The 19552-nt window shown below is 39.2% G+C and overlaps 1 protein-coding gene and 2 long non-coding RNA genes across 4 annotated transcripts in view; 1 reads left to right on the top strand and 2 right to left on the bottom strand.

The window, feature by feature from the left end:
* Positions 1 to 4726, bottom strand: part of CYTH3 (cytohesin 3) — a 53175-nt gene extending 48449 nt beyond the window's left edge. The window contains exon 1 of the mRNA XM_069810144.1: positions 4464 to 4726. Within this exon, the coding sequence (XP_069666245.1) occupies positions 4464 to 4494 (31 nt within the window). The 5' untranslated portion in view covers positions 4495 to 4726. The remainder of the gene's footprint in view (positions 1 to 4463) is intronic.
* LOC138690539 (uncharacterized) lies at positions 4726 to 15103 on the top strand. Of its 2 annotated transcripts, XR_011329332.1 has the most exons (5): positions 4842 to 4974; positions 5512 to 5609; positions 5774 to 7780; positions 14085 to 14150; positions 14762 to 15103. It is a non-coding gene; the product is annotated as an uncharacterized lncRNA (long non-coding RNA). The 2 variants fall into 2 exon arrangements; XR_011329331.1 differs by lacking the exon at positions 5774 to 7780 and having other exon boundaries at positions 4726 to 4974; positions 13991 to 14150.
* LOC138690540 (uncharacterized) lies at positions 12669 to 17646 on the bottom strand. Its single transcript, XR_011329333.1, has 2 exons — positions 16787 to 17646; positions 12669 to 16698 (listed from the first exon to the last, which is right to left on the bottom strand). It is a non-coding gene; the product is annotated as an uncharacterized lncRNA (long non-coding RNA).
* Positions 17647 to 19552: the final 1906 nt, after the last annotated feature.

Here is a 19552-nt window from a genome sequence, read left to right as displayed (position 1 = left end):
CTTCCAAGTCACAGCTAAAAATATTGAACATTAGGCTAAGAAAAAACTTAATGTGTTACTGCAATTAACAGGCCCATTTTCTGATGCCACCAGAAATAACTAATATTTAGAACATAATTATTAATATTTTATTATGGCATTTTTTTATTAGCGCGATAACAGATTTAATGGTTGGGGGGGGCTAAAAATTAAGATACTACTGAGCTCACGGGTAATCTGTACAAATAGGAGATTAGTTTAGCATGAAGAAATATTTATTTAGCAAAAAGAGACTTAGTGTGAAGCTCTGCTGGCTGACAAAAGTCCTATTTGTGTCATTTAGGTTTTTGTGTTCTATCTCTGTATCTGCTCTTTTTCTCTCCCTAGAATCAATCCATGTGGTTGACCCAAGTCAGGTGCATTTTTATATTCTTGGCATTTCCCAAGAGTGCTATTTAAGAGTACAAGCCCTCCTCTAAAGAACTTTTGGGACAACTTTTTAAAACTACCAGTACAAGCTACCAACTTTGATGAGGAGGGAGTGAAACATACTCAACATTCTTTTGTGTTAAAATACATTTCTTACTTTAAAAGTTTCTTTTTTTATAAACAAAACATGCAGATTTAGTCTTCAATGCAGAGCAAATGTCTATAACCATGAGGAGGCCACATGGACTCTTCTACCTTTAACATTTACCTTGGAAAGATAATATAAAGTGAAAAGAACTGAACAGATCAGGCTGCTCGTCTCAAAGTGGTATATACATATTTAATCAATTTTAAAACATTTTTTTCTAAGAAAAATTTGGGGGTTTCATTACATTTAACAGCTTTTACCTACAAATGGATAACTGCTTTGCCCTGCAGGAGAACAGAAGTCATCTTGCTAAATCTGGTTTGGCAGCAAATCCATTCTTCTGAATCCTCTGTGAGACGATCTGGTCTTTCGGTCTAGTTCCTCGTGAACGGCTGTCTACATAACAGAATCAACGTGCTACCTGGCACCATCACTGGCAAGTACAGCCAACAACTAACAGAGCTTGGCAACTGAACTGCTCTCTCCCCAAAAAAGCTTAAAAATTCAGAAATAAAGCACAGAGTTTGGGGAACAGTAGGGAAAGCTCAATGCCATAATTTGTGCTATAATTTGGTCTACTTGTCAAGTAGAAGCAGGATTTTAATCTTTCGTCATGCCTGTTTAGAGCCCTTCATAGAGACAGCTTAAAACAAACATACATACGTAAGTTGGCGAGTACTCAAATCTTGAAGTCTTTTCCAAGAGGAATGGCACGGAGTTGAATTTGGGGGACTACAAAGCCCCTGCATGACTAGACTCAAATTCAGAAAAAACAAAGAGAAGTACTATTCTGTGCCTTCAGCAGTGACTGTTTATACATTTAGAAGTTATACAGAAGATCACTTAATGCTAGCAAGTAATTAACCATACCACCTGCTGCCAATAGCACTATTTAACATGAGGATCCCAGTTCACTGGTACCACCACCAACAGTAAGCATGCAAGAAAAGCTTCAGTCAAATCACAAAAGATGCAGTTTTTAAACCAAGTGAGGAGAGGGAGGAGGAGAAATTTCCTGGATTAAGTGAACCACAGAGATATTTTAATCAGAATACAAAAGAAGGTTGAGACAAACACCAACTGACTCGGATCATATCACATCAATAATCCATGCACAGAGCCTCTGCTGAAATCAATGGGAGGCTTGTGCGTAAGTGGATTGTATAATATAAATGCATGCCCCTATTTAGGGCTCCACATACAAAAGAGAAAGCAGTACTAAGAACAATTCCCTTCATTAACATTTGTCTTCCATCAAGTGCTTCTAAAATAATAAATCCTAACATTACACAGCTCTGTTTTCATTCACAGTTTTTATCAGAGGTGGTAAAACAACTGACCCCATTTGACAAATAAGGGAACTGAAGCATAGGATGCAAATTAAACTGAAGAGCAGGGCAGCAGGCAGAACTGAACTGGGAATAGCAGTTTACCTTCTGAATCACAGTTCAATGTCCTAGATATTTAGATGTTTATCTAGTTCAAGTCTCTAATTAGGGTGATCCTGTGCAGTCCTCAAATGATTCTGCATACTTCCTAAAGTACCTGTGCACAGCGATATGCTTATCTCTATGAGTTTCCCACTCAATGTCATCTTTTTTTTTTTGAGGATTGCAAATGTCCTGCAGAGGTTCAAAACACTAGACTGCCCTGATCAGACTGCCCTTGTACCCCAGAAGTCTCACAACTCAGTGGCAATAAAGGACTTCTAAATTGGCTGCCAAATCCCCACTTTCCACATGCTTACTATTGTTAAAAAAAAATTTTAAACATATAAATTTACTTTCAAGTCAAAATACCAGTTCATTAGCTGGAAATGACCTAACTAATCCTGGTGTTCCAAACTGACAGCAGTCCATAAGAAAAAGTCAGACTGGATCTCTATTCAAGGAAAAAGCGCAATACTCACAAGAAGCCAGTGTAAAACTGGTTGCAAAAAAATTTCCAGTCTTATTAGTCTACAGTTGTGTACAACAAAGCCAAGTAAGGATGAACATAAACTATACTGTAATTTGACCCAAAAAAAGCAACATGTTCATTAATGTGACATGAAGTTATAAATAAAAGAATAGTTTCACTTGCATGCTAGGTAAAAATCTCACTTCAGCTATAGAATCAGCCTTTAGCTAAATATAGACGGTCTCCTCCCAAGGTCCTGAGTACTTTTCCTCCCATGAAAATCCAACTTTAAAATGCTTAACGCCTCATGAAAGATTGATTCAGCAACACATCCACTTTCTAGTTTACATCTTGCATGTGATTAAGGACTATATTACACAGGGTTAGTGCCAATAACAAGCATGTCATTTCCCTTAACTACAGATGCAAGTCCATAATACTGTGAAAATAACATATTTTGAGTTGAATGAGCTTTCTGCTCTTTACAATTACAGTGTTCAACTGTTTTGAATAATAACTTTTCAGGACTGGCTTGTTTTGTCTTTTGTTTTCCTTTTTCAGATTTTTTTTTTCTTAAAAGAGCTAAGTCTATCACTGACAAAATGAGCAGAAATGCCTGCTGAGAAATGGCCACACTTCCAGACAACTGCTGGAAGAATTACTTTTCTGATTCATCACAGCATTTTTTTTTTTCGAGTTGTCAAAACAAACACCACACCCACTTGATTTCCGAGTTCTGGGTAATTATATTTAGAATTAGCAAGCACCGTGCAACTATTAATCATACAAGGCTTAGCCCTTACTTTACCTATTTAGAAATCAGCCAATGCATTCAAACACAGGATGTTTAGCATTTTATTTAAGATACATCCTCATCACTCCATTCTACACCACCACCACCAACACAGTCACAGACACAGAGAATATAGGGCAGTCCATTCAGTCAATCCCTCTGCCCCAAGGCAGGATCAGCTATTCCTCAGCCACCATTATCGCTGATGATACACAAGAACTGGTTATTTCAGGCAGCAGCTTTACACACGCACTCACAAAACACATTATAAATTAAAGGAGGGAAGCGAGTTGCAAGTCTGCACTGCCTCAAGCTGGGACGGTGTGCAAGCCGGTCTCCAAAAGATAAAAATTAAAAATAAAAGCTCCCCCAAGATGCGAGTCCGGATTTTCTAAAAGTAGTATCTGCCAGCATGAACACCCCTGCCTTCAGAAACAGTTCACCTTGTTTAAACTGGATGAACCGCCCCGTGATTATCACCGAGCCTCCATTAAGATGACACACACAAACAGAGCCCTCGCGAAGCTTAATTATTCTTTTCACTGCTCGTACGCTGCCAGACACACACTTTTTTCTTCCCTCCCCCCCCCCCCCCGTTCCCTCTCCCCAGCAGACGAGCAGCTGCACGCCGGGAGCGCAGCGATGTCGCGGGGCTGTCACCGCAGCGGGGGGACGGGGACCCCCCTGCCCTGCCGCCCCCCTTTGTGCCCGAACCCCCCCCCCGAGCCGCCGCAAACCCGCCTCACGCCCTCCCCACCCACCCCCGCCTGACCCTTCCCGGCCGCGGGGGCGCCCGCCGCGGGGCACAGAGCCCCCATTGTGGCCGCCGGCGAAATCGCCAGCCCCCGCCGCGAATCTCCTCCGCTCCCGGCCGCCGGGGAGCTGCTCGTTACTCGCCGTTACGGTCGCTCCGCTCGGGTTGGCCCCTCAGCGCCCCCGGGGGGGGGGGGGGAACACGCCGGGCAGGACGGGGGCACAGCAGCGGCGGGCAGCTCCGCGCGGAGGAGAAGGGCGCGGCGGGAGCAAATGTCACGGCCTCTGAGGCGGGCAAGCCGCGACCCCCACAGCCCCCCCCCACACACCGGCCCGGGAGCGGGGCGCCCCGGCAGCGAGCGCGCCTTCCTCACGGCCAGGTGAGGGGCCGCGGCCGCGTCCCCGTCCCGTCGTCGTCGCCGTCGTCCCCCACCCCCCCCCCGCACAAGCGCCGCCACTCACCGCCGCCACCTCCGCCGCCCTCTTCGTCCATGTTGGGGCCGCAGGCAGGGCACTCCGCAACGGCCGCGGCTGAGGGAGGCCCGGGGTTCGCTCCACTCGCTCGGCGCCTCGCGGCCGCTTCTCCTCCTCCTCCTCCTCCTCTACCGCCGCCGCGCTCCTCTGCCCCGTCCCTCTCCGCCCAGCCCTGCCTCAGCCCCGGCGGCAGCCGCCGCCTCGGCCCAGCCGCCCGCCCCTCTCATGTGACCCGCGGAGGGGCGGAGGGGGGAAGGCAGGCCCGGCCGGCCCTGCACCGCCACCCCCCCCCCGCCGCCACAGGGTCGCCGGCCACCGCCGTGCTGCCTCCTCCCCTCAGGGGGCGGCAGCTCCTCGGCCGTGCCCCGCGGCGGCGGAGCGGGCCCGGTGAGGGGAGCCTGTCTCCTTCCCGCCTCTCCGCCTTTCTTCGGTGTTCCCTCCCCGGCAGGTTTCGCGCGGCGCGGCCTGGCAGCGTTGAGGCCCTTAAAACGAGTTCCCCGTGGGTTGTCGCGGCGGGGAAGGGGGCGAGGGCGGCGGTCGCGGGGCGGGAGGAGCCTGGCCTGCGGGGCGCCCGCCGGGGAGCAGCCGGGGGGCGACGGTAGGAGGGGCTGAGGGGAGCCGTCGAGTCAGTCGGGTTTCGTGTGGGTGGGGGTTGTCTTTCAGAGTCTGTGGCGGCCAGAAAATGTCCGCAGAGCCGGTGGCTCTTTTCGAGGGATCCAGGGGCAGGGGAAGGGGCGGGAGGTGACAGGAAGGCTGGTCTGGAACGGCGTCGTGAAGGGGGACGGGGTGGGTCGAAGTCTCCGAAAAGGAGCCCGAGGCGTATGACGCTTCTGCATGTTTTCTGCTGAGTCTTACTTGCTCCTTGTTCTTGGGTCCGGTCCGGCGCTGGAAGGGTGCTGGGTGCTTCCCCTGCCGCAGGGGTCGTGAGGAGCCTGGTGTACAAATGGGACTGTTGCCCGTATGCAGCGCAGGGTTTTGTGCTGGTGTGTATTGTCTGTGTTGGTAACAGAAAGGATTTGCCTGCTTACTGCCCTAGGAGTCAAAGTATCTGTGGGATTTCTTAAGTTCTCAGTAAAGATCTTCAGTGAGATACCACGGGAGTTGGGCTATCAGCAGCCTCCAAAGTCCGTAAAGGTAAGCAGAAGTGTGCTGGCACAGACCACTCTTCCTTCCTTCCTTGGCACCACCCCTTTATTTTTTTAAAACCTTTGGTGTCAAAATTTTACTCAGAAAGGAAGCTGTGGGAGGAAAGGGTCAGCCAACAGGAAGATATCGGGGTTTTCATTTTCCTCATGTAGGCTGGCATGGGACAGAGCACCGTCTAGGAAGCTGTGGCGGGAGCACTCACCTCTTGACACCACGGCTAATAGGTGGTTATTACAGCCCATTTTGCTGAGAGCTGAGGTTTGGCTCTGACAGCTGCTGTGGTGACAAAGCGTTTTACCTCATCTACAACTCATAAACATCACAAACCTTTAAAGCACTCCTCTTTTCATATTTTAAATTCAACATTGTTATAAGTTTAGTAAGTTAGTGTATAAAAGGGATATGATTACATAAAACAGAACCATTACCTTGGTAAGAGATTTATTTTGAAATGTGTGTCTATAAAGTGCAATTACAGGGTGGTTTTAAAATAAGTCTGAATGCAATTGAACTGACAGTGGGCTTTGAATATTTTTGCACACTGAGCAAACTGTTAATTTACATTAGAGGGGAATCTGGTTCATGAGAAAAACTCCGATTTTATAATTGATCACAGATTGTTTACTTTCATTTCATCTGTGTTGTTTTACACCTTTATATAAAATATATTCCTTTCTTTTGTTGTTTTCATTTGTCAGTATCATCTTTTTTCCCTCCTTCCCTCCTTCCTAGCTTAATATACTTTTGCTATAAGGAAAATTCTAGTGCAAAATAAAACATAGCCCAATCACTAATTCTAATAGCAGAGAAGGGTGAGCTGTGGAGAACAGTCCTACCACCAGTACAATGCAAAATTCCTGTTGACTTCATGGAAGCAATACAAGGTTTTAAAATTCTCCAAATTAATACCAAAGATAAAAATGATTTTGTGATGCAAGCAAGATATGAAAAACGTCTGTCCTAGTTATAAGTGATCAGTTGGGATATTTTATATAAACTTCGTGGTGAAATCAGACAATTCCAAATTTGTGAGATAAGCAAAACGTTCTTTATTGTAACTTCATTATTAACTTGAGTAAACAGTTAAATTTTCAGTATTTTGTATTATTGAATACGTAGCTTACTCTGTAACTTTGAAATGTATGTCATTCAATACCCTCTCAAGGAAAATCTGTTCTTTCCAGTCCTGTTTTAGTAGGATTACTTATTAATGATACATAGTACGAAAGAGTATTGAAATTATAGTGTCTTCTTCAAGGCTGTATATCTCTGAAATGATAGCAGATATTCCTTAAAACTTGAAATTTTCACACATACTGTATATATTATAAATGGACTTACTTCTGCATGGGCCTGATCCTACAAGCGTTCTAGGCATAAAACTGTTATTTATGTGTACAAGGTGCTTACTTGGTGTTTAATCTTAAGGTGAGATGTGTGAGAGAAACTTTTAAGATCAAACCTTTTACCTTGCTGTCTCATTTTCCTGTGTATAAAAATAAGTCTCGTGTCTGGCTATAAACCTAACTAGGTCAGGAATAGATTTTTTCAAAATGTACAAAATCAACTGAAGAATTACAGTCATAGTTCTACATCATAGCTATAGTAGTTCTACCATAGCAGAACTACACTATAGTTTTTGGTAGTTTAACAGTAACAATGCTACTGTCATTAAATACTGGGTAGTTCCTTACCAACAAAGATGCCAGGTAGCAAGACAGGTTACAGTCTCAGCAAGTTTTAGGATACACTCCAATAAACTATTTCCTGCTCATGTGAGTAATTCTTTTGCATCTACTTGGTTTGCTGGAAGTTTGATCGTTCCTCTGTTTTGGTATATGTATGAATTTTATTTTTCTCTCCATATTAATAGGGTTTCAATCAACAGTTTTCTAAAGATTGCTTGATCTTTTTTTTTTCTTGCAGTCCCTTCTGTAGTCATAACTCTATTTTTACCACAAGTATGTTTTGCCAGTTTTATATCCACAAGTGTAACCTTCTGTGTTGGAAGAACTTCATAGTCTATCATTTGTGTAAATAATAGTCTAATAGCTGGTCTGTTTAAATTATTTTTAGGGGAAAATTTGGCTTACTCCAAAACCTGCCGTTGACAGGTTTGATTCCTTAGTGATAAATGTGGTTATTTGCTGAATTTTCAGGTAACATGCTTTGTCTTTTTTTCTTCTCTTTGGATAGTTTGGTATCTGTTTTGATTCAGTTTCCACTAAGTAGCAATTTATCATGTCATTTTTCATTTTAAGGGGTCAGGAGCGCATCTGTTATGACATTTGTCCCTACACAGAGAGTCAGTGAAGACAACTGAATCCCTTCCATCACATTTTTGTGGTCTAAACTGCTCATTAAATATTAAGCCATTTCTATGGGTTTCAATTTGAACCAGATTCCAAGCAGTAGTGAATGAAAATGAAAATTAATCTTTACCCCTCCCTTTTTTTCTTTTCTTTTTTTTTTTAAATAATCAAATAATTCAAGAGTAGGAAAGTCCTGTCGGTTATCAGATCTTTTTCTCAGCAAGAGTGGATTCCCTTTTTTCTGGATTGCTCTTTATTGGTTAATGGAAATTCTGAAGAAACACCTTAATTATTCATCTTCAGTTTACCTGTAGAAAGAAATAAGCTTAATCTTACTTTGATAAGTTTCCTCTTTCAGTAATGCAAATGTTTCAGTGATGTAAAATTCCATTTTGTGATGATAGATTTTGAAAACTTCTTATTTCTGATCAAAAGCATGAGTTAGGATGATGTTCATTACATGGATAAGAATTGGGAAGTAGATAGTAACATTGTATTCAAAGACAAGAAATACAATTCTGAATTTTCTCAATGCCGAAAGAAATAAAGTAACTGCCATTAGACAAGATGTCAGTATCAGACACAGGGAGATGGAATAATGCACCTTACCGTTGAAAGTAAGAAAGAATCTTTGAAATCTTATTTAAGGAGGTAGTCATCCTGCATGCAGGTATTCCCATTTCATCCATTCAGTCAAGACATCACCAATTTGCAAGTCTGGCTTACTGTGAGTTCTGTTAGATTTGGTAAGAAGGATTTTATACTTACCCTTAAGGAGAACAGTTAATCTTAAAGACACAAAGATCTGTACAGTCTTAAGAATACATTCTTAAAGAATATAGACATATCTTAAAGACTATGGATATATCTCAAAGAATATAGATACATCTTAAAGAATACAGATGTTTCGCAACATTTTGTAAACTAGATTTATTTGGTTGATTTTACTACTTGCTCACTTAGATGCTCACATTTTTAGAAAAATGGTGCGAGCATTACTGTTCCTAAGACAATACCTTGTTGATAGTCAGAATCACTGTCATCGATACTCAGCCATTGTATTAAAGAATACTTTTATTTCAAATCTAGGCAATCAATTTGTATTTTTTAAGAAGCATTGCCTAATAGTTTCCAGGCAGGAAGGTCTTAGTCCATCATCATGTCTTTTTTTTTTTTTTTTTCCTTTTTATTTATCAGTACTTGAATAATCTGGTATTCTTAAACCCCTAAGGCAAACTCTTTGACTTCCTCTGTCTGGCAGACGGGTTTTAGCCATGTATTGTTTCTTAAAATGTTTATGCTGTCACACATATCATATTTGTCTCAGCTGGAAGAACACATTTATAGAAAATCCTGTTTGCTGGTTGTCTTAATGGTTTCAAAAGTGCTTGCACCTTTCATTTAGTCCAAAAAAATTGTACGTGCAAGTATTTTATATTGCTTTGGAGAACATCAAAGCTGAAGCTTAGCAAGGCAAGCATCTTTCATGAATGGTGCTTTTTTGTATGGATAGGAAGCTCGTTCCCTTAAAATAGTCAAAACCTGGAAAGTTAAAGATGCCTCTCTTCTAAGAATTCTGCATGGGTTTTTCTCCAGATGGACTTTTAAATCACATCCAGAATTTTATTTGCAGCTTATTTCAATTTCCAATTTTTGACATATTTTGAGGTTGGTTGGTTTTTTAAGACTTCTAAATGAGCTTAATCTACTAGCATCAAATATTACTGGTTTTGGAAGTCAGTGCTTGTTTCCATTCTGTAACACCGATAGGGCCACTGGTGAGTCACTGGGTGAAGAACACCAGAATGTCCCAGTGAGGAAAACCAAATGCATTAAAAACTGTGGAGGTCCATCAACTTTGTAATACTTATGATCCAAAATATACTTTGCATTAGAACTTGTTCTACCTGTATTAATTATGCATAGTACTAGACCCAAAGAGAATGCTTTCTAGCATGAAAGCTGTGCCTAAAATAACAGAAAAAGAGGACTTGGATTCAAAGGACATGGGCTGAAACAGATCATGAGTGGAATTTTGCATTAAGCTTGAGAGGGTTTTTCTATCTCAGGAAAATGAAAGAGCTTGATGTAAAGTAATTCTCAAAGGAGAGTGCACTGATTAAGGCCCAACTCTGTTCCCACCCTGAGAAGTAGCCAGTCTGTGAATTCACCTCTGCTGGCTAACTCCAGTTTGCGATGGTTCAGTGTATCATATTGCATACCACTCTCCAGTCTCACCGAGGCCTGGGAATTTGAAATTCCTATTTCATCCTACACTGGGAGCTGTAGCTGGGCTGCAGACCATACATGAGTCCTGCTCTAGCTGCATGCGTAAGGCAGCAGTTGAGGGAATTATTGTAGTAGTGCTGATAACAGGGGAAGCCCCCACAGTTCCTTCCTCCTCCCTGCCCAGAGAAGCCTTCTTAAACAACTCCACAGTGTAACAGGGCTGGCATCCTACGGTACATATGGCAGCCAAGTGACAAGCTGGACTCCCTCATGACATACAGTGTTAGGAGGGTTAGACCAGGTGCTCTTGTTGATTCACCAGTGAGCATCTGAAATGCAATTGCATATCTCTACATGAGCTGGCTCAAATCTTGCTGCAGGGCTAGTCAGCAGTGCACAAATCTGGGTTTAATAAACATGGAACCATAAATTTAGACAGAAGCAGGAATGGCAACCAATGATTGTGACTTTTAGTGCCCTCTCAGCTGTTCATGCAACCGTTTGTGAAGCCACGCTGTAAATCAGATCACTTAATCCAGATTTTAAAAGTTCTGTCTAAACTAATCATTTTTAACCAGAATTATTCCATTGATTAAGTTCACACTCTGGTCCCACAAACAGTTGCATTGGCACAATTGCAGCATTGGTAGACTGTCATACACAGATGGTGTGGAAAGAAGGAAGGCAGGCTGCTGGGTAGTTATTTTGTCAGTGGGGACAATATCCCTGCATAATTCTAACCTTACTGTGAACCACAGACTCTCCATCAATTTCACTTTCTGATCCCTCATGCTCAGCCCTTCTCAAACTGTGCCTGTAGTCAGACGTACATACTTGTTAATGTCTGATCTGTGCAATACTAGATCATCTAATGGTAATAAATCGATCAAGATCAAATATGAGCATGTAATTGCATTTCCGTCAAGATTAGCCAGCTATGAGTTACAGTGTTTAGACCAAGCTTTATCCTGGTTTTATACCAGCAGCAGGAAGACAGATGATAGGAACCCTAACATAAAATCATCAGGAGTAAACCCACTCTCCACTCCTTGTTTTGTGAGGATTTTGTTTTTTAAATAACTTCGTACTGGTGAGTTGAATTTGTACAAAGAATTTTGTGCCATGTTGCCATCCAAAAATTAAGTTTATTGTATCATGAAATTCCAGTTGTATACTGGTGAGAGTATGCCTTCAGCTTGTCTTGTAGGTTATTTTTGAATACTTAGCTCCTGCTGAGTCCAGGTGAAAAGGGGAGATGATTCTTTGTTAAAAGGTGATGTGTAATATTTTAAATTCTTACTGTCTCTAACCAAGAAAGGTCCCTATTTATTCCAACTGCTGCAGTTAGAAAGAAAAACATGGGGTCTAAGGCAGAAAAACATCACTTAAATCCTTTCCCTCTCATGGCTGTACATACTATTTTATTCCTTTCATATCCTTATGTGTGTTAGAATAATCCCATATGCTTCTATACCAAAACAAAAAGGGTTTGGTATTCTCTTACCATAATTGAAGTGTTCTTTCAATTTAAAAAGCAGATCTTCACTTTAATTATCTTTTTCCTGCTGTATTTCTCTTTATAGTCTTAAAGAAAGAAAAACTGTCTCTAAGCAAGGGAGAGTCAAAGTTAAAACTTGGCAAGTGCTAAAACAAAGAATTTTTCCAAGGAAATGGAGGAGACAGGTCAAATTAATTCCTTATGTAACTCCATTTACCTCAGTGCAGTTACATGAAGGATGAATTTGGTACCTTATACCTTTGTGGTCAGAAAAGGATTTCTGTGATCTCCATCAGCACAGTATAAAATAATAATTCTTAAGAAACAAACTTGTAATTTAAGTCTGATAGAACTGCCCTTGTTATTTTTAGTCTATTAATATAATTGTAAAAGAACAATAGGTCTACAGAACAACAACAAAAACGGCTTCATAAAAAGATTAGTACATGATGATTTTCAGCCTACATCCTTAGTAACAGTTTTTTGTGGGAAAGAGGAATTCATGACAGACTGCTAAAATGGGCAGTGACATCAGGGACAGCTTCTCTTTCTTGTAAGTTCCAAAAGCTTTTCTCCAGTTTGCTGCATTGTAACTTTAGCTTCTTTACTCCAATCTCATTCTTCTCCCCTGACCACCCCTAATTCCGTGCTCCTTTCCCTCAGGTTTCTTGGGGTTCCACTGAGTGTGCAGGGATCTCTGTGGCTTCTCCTTACTGCTGAGTTTTCTAGATTTTTCTCCTCAGGCAGAAATATTCGACCTCTTGGGACAGATAAAGGAGACATGTTTGGCCTCCACCATAATTTCTTTTCAGATTTTAAATTTCAATATGCTTAAATTTGAGATGCTTTAAAATAACGCATTTTCACTGTGAGAACCCAGCCTCCGTGTGTCAATATGTAGTACTCGAATATAGCTGTACACAGAAATTATTTCCATTTTAAAACCTTGTTATGAAACATCAACCCCTGCCTCCCCACCCCACTCCCAAATTCAGGAAATACTCTTAATATTAATATGTTAAGACTTTTTAATACTGTAATATAAAAGCATCCATGTAGTATATTAATGCAATGAAATTGAAGTCAACAGTCTGTCTTTTTTATCCTTACCAACTTGCAACTATCAGTTATAATACAGAGGAAAGGATCTGTGTATACATGCATATAAAAGATGTGAAAATACAAAGGTATTTATTGAAAGCAGACAAAACCAGGAAGATGATAAAATAGCAGAAGGAAATGGTCTCAGATATAAAAACTTCTGCTTTGTATAGGAGAATTTATCACTAAAAGCTAAGGTTGGCAAATTGCCATGCTTCAGATAAAACAAGCAATGTAATGTAAAAAAAAATTGACTTAGTGTACAAAATACAATAGACACATTTGAAAAAGTAATGTCCTATAAAGTAATTCAATTAAAGCTTTTTTGTTTCCTTTTTTTATGTGTATCTTTAAAAGCTTCAATATATTTTCAAATACCAGAAATCTCAGTTGTACAGATGCAAGGTCTCCTCTAAGGATGTCTGCATCAGGTGTGCCATTCAGCAGGATGCAGAAAATTTCCAAATAGCCAAAATTAAACAAAGATGGTGAAGATATATTTTGAAAGCAAATCTTTTGTTTTCAAAATAGCAGAAGTATTAAGGCATGTTTTATAGAAAAATGATTCACATTTAAAATATCTACTGCACAATTTTAATCTGCAAAGCTACTCAAGTAAATGCGTACTGCTCAACATTTTCACACTGGATAAAGAATTTTTTTTTTTTTTTTAACAGAATATATTCTCCATTTCCTTATATGTTTGTGGGGAAAAATCAAAAGCTCTAGGAAGTAACAGTACATTTATACCTGAAAGACTTTTCACCTAAAAGTTTTTTAAATCTGCTGTTGACTGAGAACACTTCAAAAGCATGAGAATCTGGGATATTTAGTTCAGTTATTGTACCAGCTGAAAACAAATTAATTCTTTTCTGCAAGGATGTTTTCTCCTCTCTGGCCTGGTAAGGCCTGCATTCTGGTATTCCTGCTAGAAGAGAAACCATTTCAGTAGAAGATGGATAATGAGCACAGCTAAATTCTCATGACTAACAAAATCATGCCCTTGCTCTTTATTCCCATCTGTAAGGCTTTTCCAGAACTCAGCATGTATAGAAGACTCCAAACCTGAAAAACAAGATGGCAGATAACTACAATTAAAACAAACAGATAATTGTTTCAACATCTTCATCACATTTGCAAGATAAATAGACTGTTATCTGAGTACTATTTATATTCTTAAATAATGTCTCATTCTCTCACAGTGAAAACCTTTTTTAACTTGTTGACAGGAATGGTTATCTCCTTCATAGATTAAATCATTCCATGAAGTATTTTTAGGCATTTGAATCTTCAGTGTCCTGATTGCTTCTATGGAATTTCCAGATGTACTCTTTATGAAGAACAGTGGCCTGGCAGTTCTTTTTCTAGCTGCTGCTTTTTCCTGAAATGGTATGGACTTTCTGCATAATTTATACAAAGCCCTCCTTTCTATAAATGTTGTATTTCATTCTGTTTTAGTAAAGCTGAGATATACATATATGAGTTAAAAAGAGATAAAGTCTTCTTCATATTCTTCAGCTAAAATAAAAAAAGGCTGTCTTGAAACTCTTAGAAACAAGATAATACTATTTTTTTAGATTATGAAACTGTAAGTAATGTCAGATAAATGCAGATAAAGCAGTCTTCTCAGAAATCTAAACTGCTAATCAATTAAACATTCCAGAATGCTGACTGTAGGCAATAGGAATGAGTAAAGCAGTATCTTTATCACACTGGGATTTTGAAAGATCCATGTTAATTCCAGAATAATACAACAGAAAAGAAAGGTGTGCTTTTACCATGCTTAATGTAGCACTTAGGGATGTGTTTCCATTCCTTGCTACTGGACTTTTTTATCATTAATGGAAAGCACTTAAGCAGAAATTTATTCTTGAGCTAAACAACCAAAGATACTTTTGCCTGTGTATGTTTATATGTAAATACTTATATATGGTTATATACATGCAGTCAGAAAACTACAATTTCATATTTATGTTAATGAAATGGTCTTTTATCTCTAGATCACAAGATTAGAGGTATGCTGGGAGTATGATGAGCAAAAGACTCTGAAGGCTGCTACAAAGCTGGTGTGGATATACTACGTTGGTTTCAGTCCAGTTTTGAACAGAGGCATGTCTATTCACATTCAGTAATTGGTTAAATAATGGGAACTCTTTTTTGATTTCCTTATGGAGCCCGTTAGCAAAAGTTTAGATGCAGACTCCACCTCTGAGTTTGGAGTCTGCCTGATTAAAATAATTTCTCCTCCCCTTCTAACAATCAGCAATTGTTTAACACTTCTGTAGTACTTCTTTAATAAAGCCACTGGTAATAACAGCAAATTAAAACAATGTCATGTAAAATTTTCCCTGAATTATTGAATTTACTGTTAGTTGGGATGTCTTCTGTTATAAGTGGAAATTGCAAGGAGACACTCTATTACTACTCTGCTGATGTGTGTGTCAGTCACAACACCCTTTAGAATAACTGGGAGAAACTGACTGTGGATTCTTTCTTAAAATAACAAGAAATAATTACAACATAACAATGTTTGTCAGATTAATTTGAAAGCAGAATTTTTTGTGATTTAAACTGAAAAGAAAAAGAGCTCTGAAAATATTTTTTCATACCCATTGCTTCTAACAGCCTAATTTCTTGTAAGGACTTTCTAATTAATGTAATTTGGTGTGACTTCATTAACTCACCATTTCAAGAAGATAGTCCAGTATTTTTTCTTGATCATTAGTAGTAGATAATATTAAACTTCTATTGCTTTAACTGCAGCATCAACATCAAGCAGCTGAATTTAAACAAAGTAATGCAAGAGCCAGCTTATTGCAGGTGAACGATGTGTAGTTGAGAGACAAAAAAATTAAAATTTAATACTTCAGGAACAAAACACCAAAGTTACACTTACTTTGCATAAAATAACCTGGTTAACAATGACTTTGTGCAGTTCATGTGAGAATATCCAAGATTAAAAAACAATAGTAACTAAAGCTATGTAAAAATTCTTAGCAAAAGCTGTTAGCAATTTAATCATTCAAATAAAGTAGCAAATTACACCATTTTATAAACTGGAATTCCTAGGAGTTTTCTCTGTTTTAGAAGACCATCCAGTATGCTGTAACTTTGGACATTGTGTATTTTATTTTATACTTCTCAGTTGGTAAATGCTGACTGTCTGTTTCAATATAATATACTCACATTTTAAGATTGTTTTTCTACAAGGAGTACAGTATTTGGAAAGTATGCGATGAATTTCAAAGCACTTCAGGAACATGGCATTGTCTCCATTTGAATTGCTGGGAAGATTCACATTGACTCTACTGTCAGTAGGCCTGGACTTTTAATTTGGCCTAACCGTAAGGATATTCACATAAAACACAGAAGTCCAGACCTTGTGGTTTGGTTCACATAGGGAGATCCTCATGCTTACAGAGCTCTGATTAAGTCAACAAGGCTAGACATCAGTACTGATCTTGTGTGATTGGATTACAGGATTGAAGCTGTGATTTGTCCTACTAAAACCACTTTAAGTTACTTAAACAGATAAATCCTACTATCAGATTTCTTTTCTTATTGATTACACTTTTTGAAATGTAAAAAAACAACCCCAAAACCTTGCTTGCTTTCTCCACATTTTTAATGGACTATTTCAGCTTCTAGTTCAGCATTTTCATAAAGTGTATGTAGGACTGGAACGACAACAGAAATAACTCTGCAGGAAACTTAGTAAAAGTGTAATTTTCCTTTTCCATAAGATGAATGTAAAACAGTTGCACTTTTTCATTCCCTCTGAGCCCATTTGCAGTCCTTATTTAACCCCACTCCCTCCATGGGATCTGAACTATTTGACAGAGTTCCTGTTATAACGGAAAATCAGATCATACCTATGTTGCCTCTTGTGTCACGTTGTAGTTCACATCTTCTCATCCCATGTTTCTGGCAAAATGACCTATTAAAATTAAACCAAGAATACGTTCAAAGCACTTTTTTTTTTCATGGTTGGTCTTTGGTTTTGTTCCCCTGACTTTATGCCGTACCTCCTAAGTTTTGTATGTTAGGTTGACAAGAGTCATCTTGGGTATGTCATTATTTATCACAGCTAGAATACCGGCTAGGAGGCAGAAGTGCAGTTCCCTCCCAGGCAGATCAGCTGCTGGATTTAACAAGCGCATGTGAGTAACAAAGGTTTACTAGGGGTATTTTCACTGATAGACGCATTCTTTTATATTAACTATTGTAACAATAGCAAGATACAAAATGGAATCAAACCTTTGGACAATGCTGTTTCAATAGGGCCTTCAGAAAAAACACTTCCTATGTGAGGAAAGAGAAACTGCTAAATAATCCATTCAGGAACAGCTACAATGCCTTATGGATGCTTTTTGAAAATATATTAGAATTAACTGTAAATTGAGCAAGTAGTGAAGAAGCTTGATGAACTGACCATAACAAAACATCCAGTGATGAAAATCTCTACAGACATCTAGCTTGCTGGCATTGGCAAGTAAATTAGCTAAATAGGAAGAAATCAGAAGATACAGTTATCAACTGCAAATGAATGATTATAAACCAGAAAGAAAATGTGAGGAAGAGCTCTGAAAATGATGTTTGACAGCGACAACACAGACCAGACAGCTTTTATTTTAAGCAACAGATTGTTGGGAACACACACCATATATCAAAGTGAGGGACTCAAAATCAGCTATAGTCTGTACAGATGTTCTCACTCAGAAAGCAGCTAGAGGGAACAGAAGATAAAAGAAGGCTGTCCAACTTTAAAAAAGGTTTGAATTTTCATTCTGTGTTTACAAGTAAATCTAGTTTTTTCTGGTAGTCTCTGATTTTCAGCCTGATTGATAGAAAATTCAACATCTACAAATCTGACCTAAAATGACAGACACCTGAAGGTGTACAAGCAAGCCCTTGGAAAGGTGCTATACAGTATAAAAAAAATTTGTTTTTTTTTTTAAATCTTATATATATATCGATATAAATGCTTTTATATCAAAGGAGGGGAGCAAAGGCCAGAAATTGGAAATTGGATATATATATATATAAATCAATATAAATGCTTTTATATCGAAGGAGGGGAGCAAAGGCCAGAAATTGGAAATATTGTAACTATTCTAACTCTGGAGCAGGTCATACATGCTAGCAGTCAATGTGCAATACCTGAAATACAAGGCTAAGATCTGAAAAGCAATTTAGGAATCTCTCCCGTAGAAAAGATTTTTTTACTATACGAAGCCAGGCAGGATTACGGAGCTCAAGACAGGTTATTTGCAAATAACTTCCAGCTAAAGTGATTAAAAGCTCCAGCCACTAGCCCCCCCCCCCAAAAAGGCATCAAAAACATCCTGCTTGTCATTGCTGCTGGCTTTTTGTTCAACGAGCAAGAGGTGAGCATTTGACTTCTGTGTTGGTTTTTGGTCCTTTGCCCTGGGAATACTTTTAACAATGCATAATACCTGAAAGAATTCCAAAATGTGTTTGGATTTTTTTTTCTTTTCTTTGAATTATGAGTTTAAAGATAAATAAGGGAGTATTTTGATATGTCTAGAAAATACTTGTGATAACAAATAGACATAGCACTTCCTAATGCTCAAGAGACTTAGAACATGCTTTTTACAAGCACACCACAGTTCTTGATAACAAGACCTCCATCCAATATTTTCTTTTTTAATGGAAGGTAAAGCACCCTATCTACTTTTAAAAAATTGTCTCCTTAAGAAGAGTTAGCATCTTCAGCAGAATCTTTGGTATTTGTGTTTGGTTTGAGGTTTTGGTTTTTTAATTTTAAGCTGCTATCGTATCTGCCAGAAAAGGCAACAGCTAAGAAACATACTGAAGAGATAAATGTTGTGATGTGTCTAAACTGCTAAAAGGTTTCTCTGGCAATCTCAGATTTGCACAAAGGAAATCTGGGCTCCTGTACAGATGAGACGGTCTCATAGAATTCTGTAGTTTGAGATGAACAAAGACAGACTACCACAAAGTCATAGGCCACCAACTTGAATCTGACTTCAAACCACGTCAAATCCTAATAGGAAGAGATTTGGATATGCATGTGGTAGCATGTCCATTCCTGAGTTTATTTGGTAATTAGTATTCTGAGTTCCTTGAGGTTCCCCATGTACTGCAGGTGTCATGCCCATTTGTATAAAAATACATATAAAACTACTGATAAACCATCTGAAAGTGATGACAAAATGAGTAATTAAGGCCAGATCACATCACTGTCACAGTGTATTGGCTGGAACATTGCAGGCAGCCAGAGAGATTAAAAACTATTACTTCAGCATGTACCATGCGAATTCTGGAAGCAGTGAGTAATCTACAGTGAAGTGCAGAGAGCACACTGATAGCACTTTCTTAACTGTGGATGTCTAACCATGTGCCGAAACTTCACAGACATTATTAGATGATTACGTTCAATTTCCTTTCCCCCTGCCCCCCCCTTCTTTTTTTCTGTTTATATGCATGTTTTGAGGGGAAAGATGCTCTCAGCATTCATCATTAAGAAAAATAGTACACGTTAATTTTGTACTCAAGATATCAGCCTTTTCTTCAGGGTTGTCAATACCATTTCTTTTCAGAATACAGCAAATAACAACATACTTCCTCAAAATTTATCACCTGTGGCATCAAGGGACCCTGAGATTGAACAAAAACTTTAACTTAATTATGTCTTTTTGAGTCTAGAATCAAAAAGTTAGCTGCTAGCAACTTTCAGAAAAGATGTGAAAAGTAAGGGGTTTGGGTTTTTTTTCATGTTTTTTAATGCTCAACATTAAGCAGAGGAT

Source organism: Haliaeetus albicilla, chromosome 22 (genome assembly GCF_947461875.1).
Source record: "Haliaeetus albicilla chromosome 22, bHalAlb1.1, whole genome shotgun sequence".
Classification (NCBI taxonomy): Eukaryota; Metazoa; Chordata; class Aves; order Accipitriformes; family Accipitridae; genus Haliaeetus; species Haliaeetus albicilla.
Note: the sequence above shows the minus strand (reverse complement) of the source record. Positions and strands in the feature narration are given on the sequence as shown.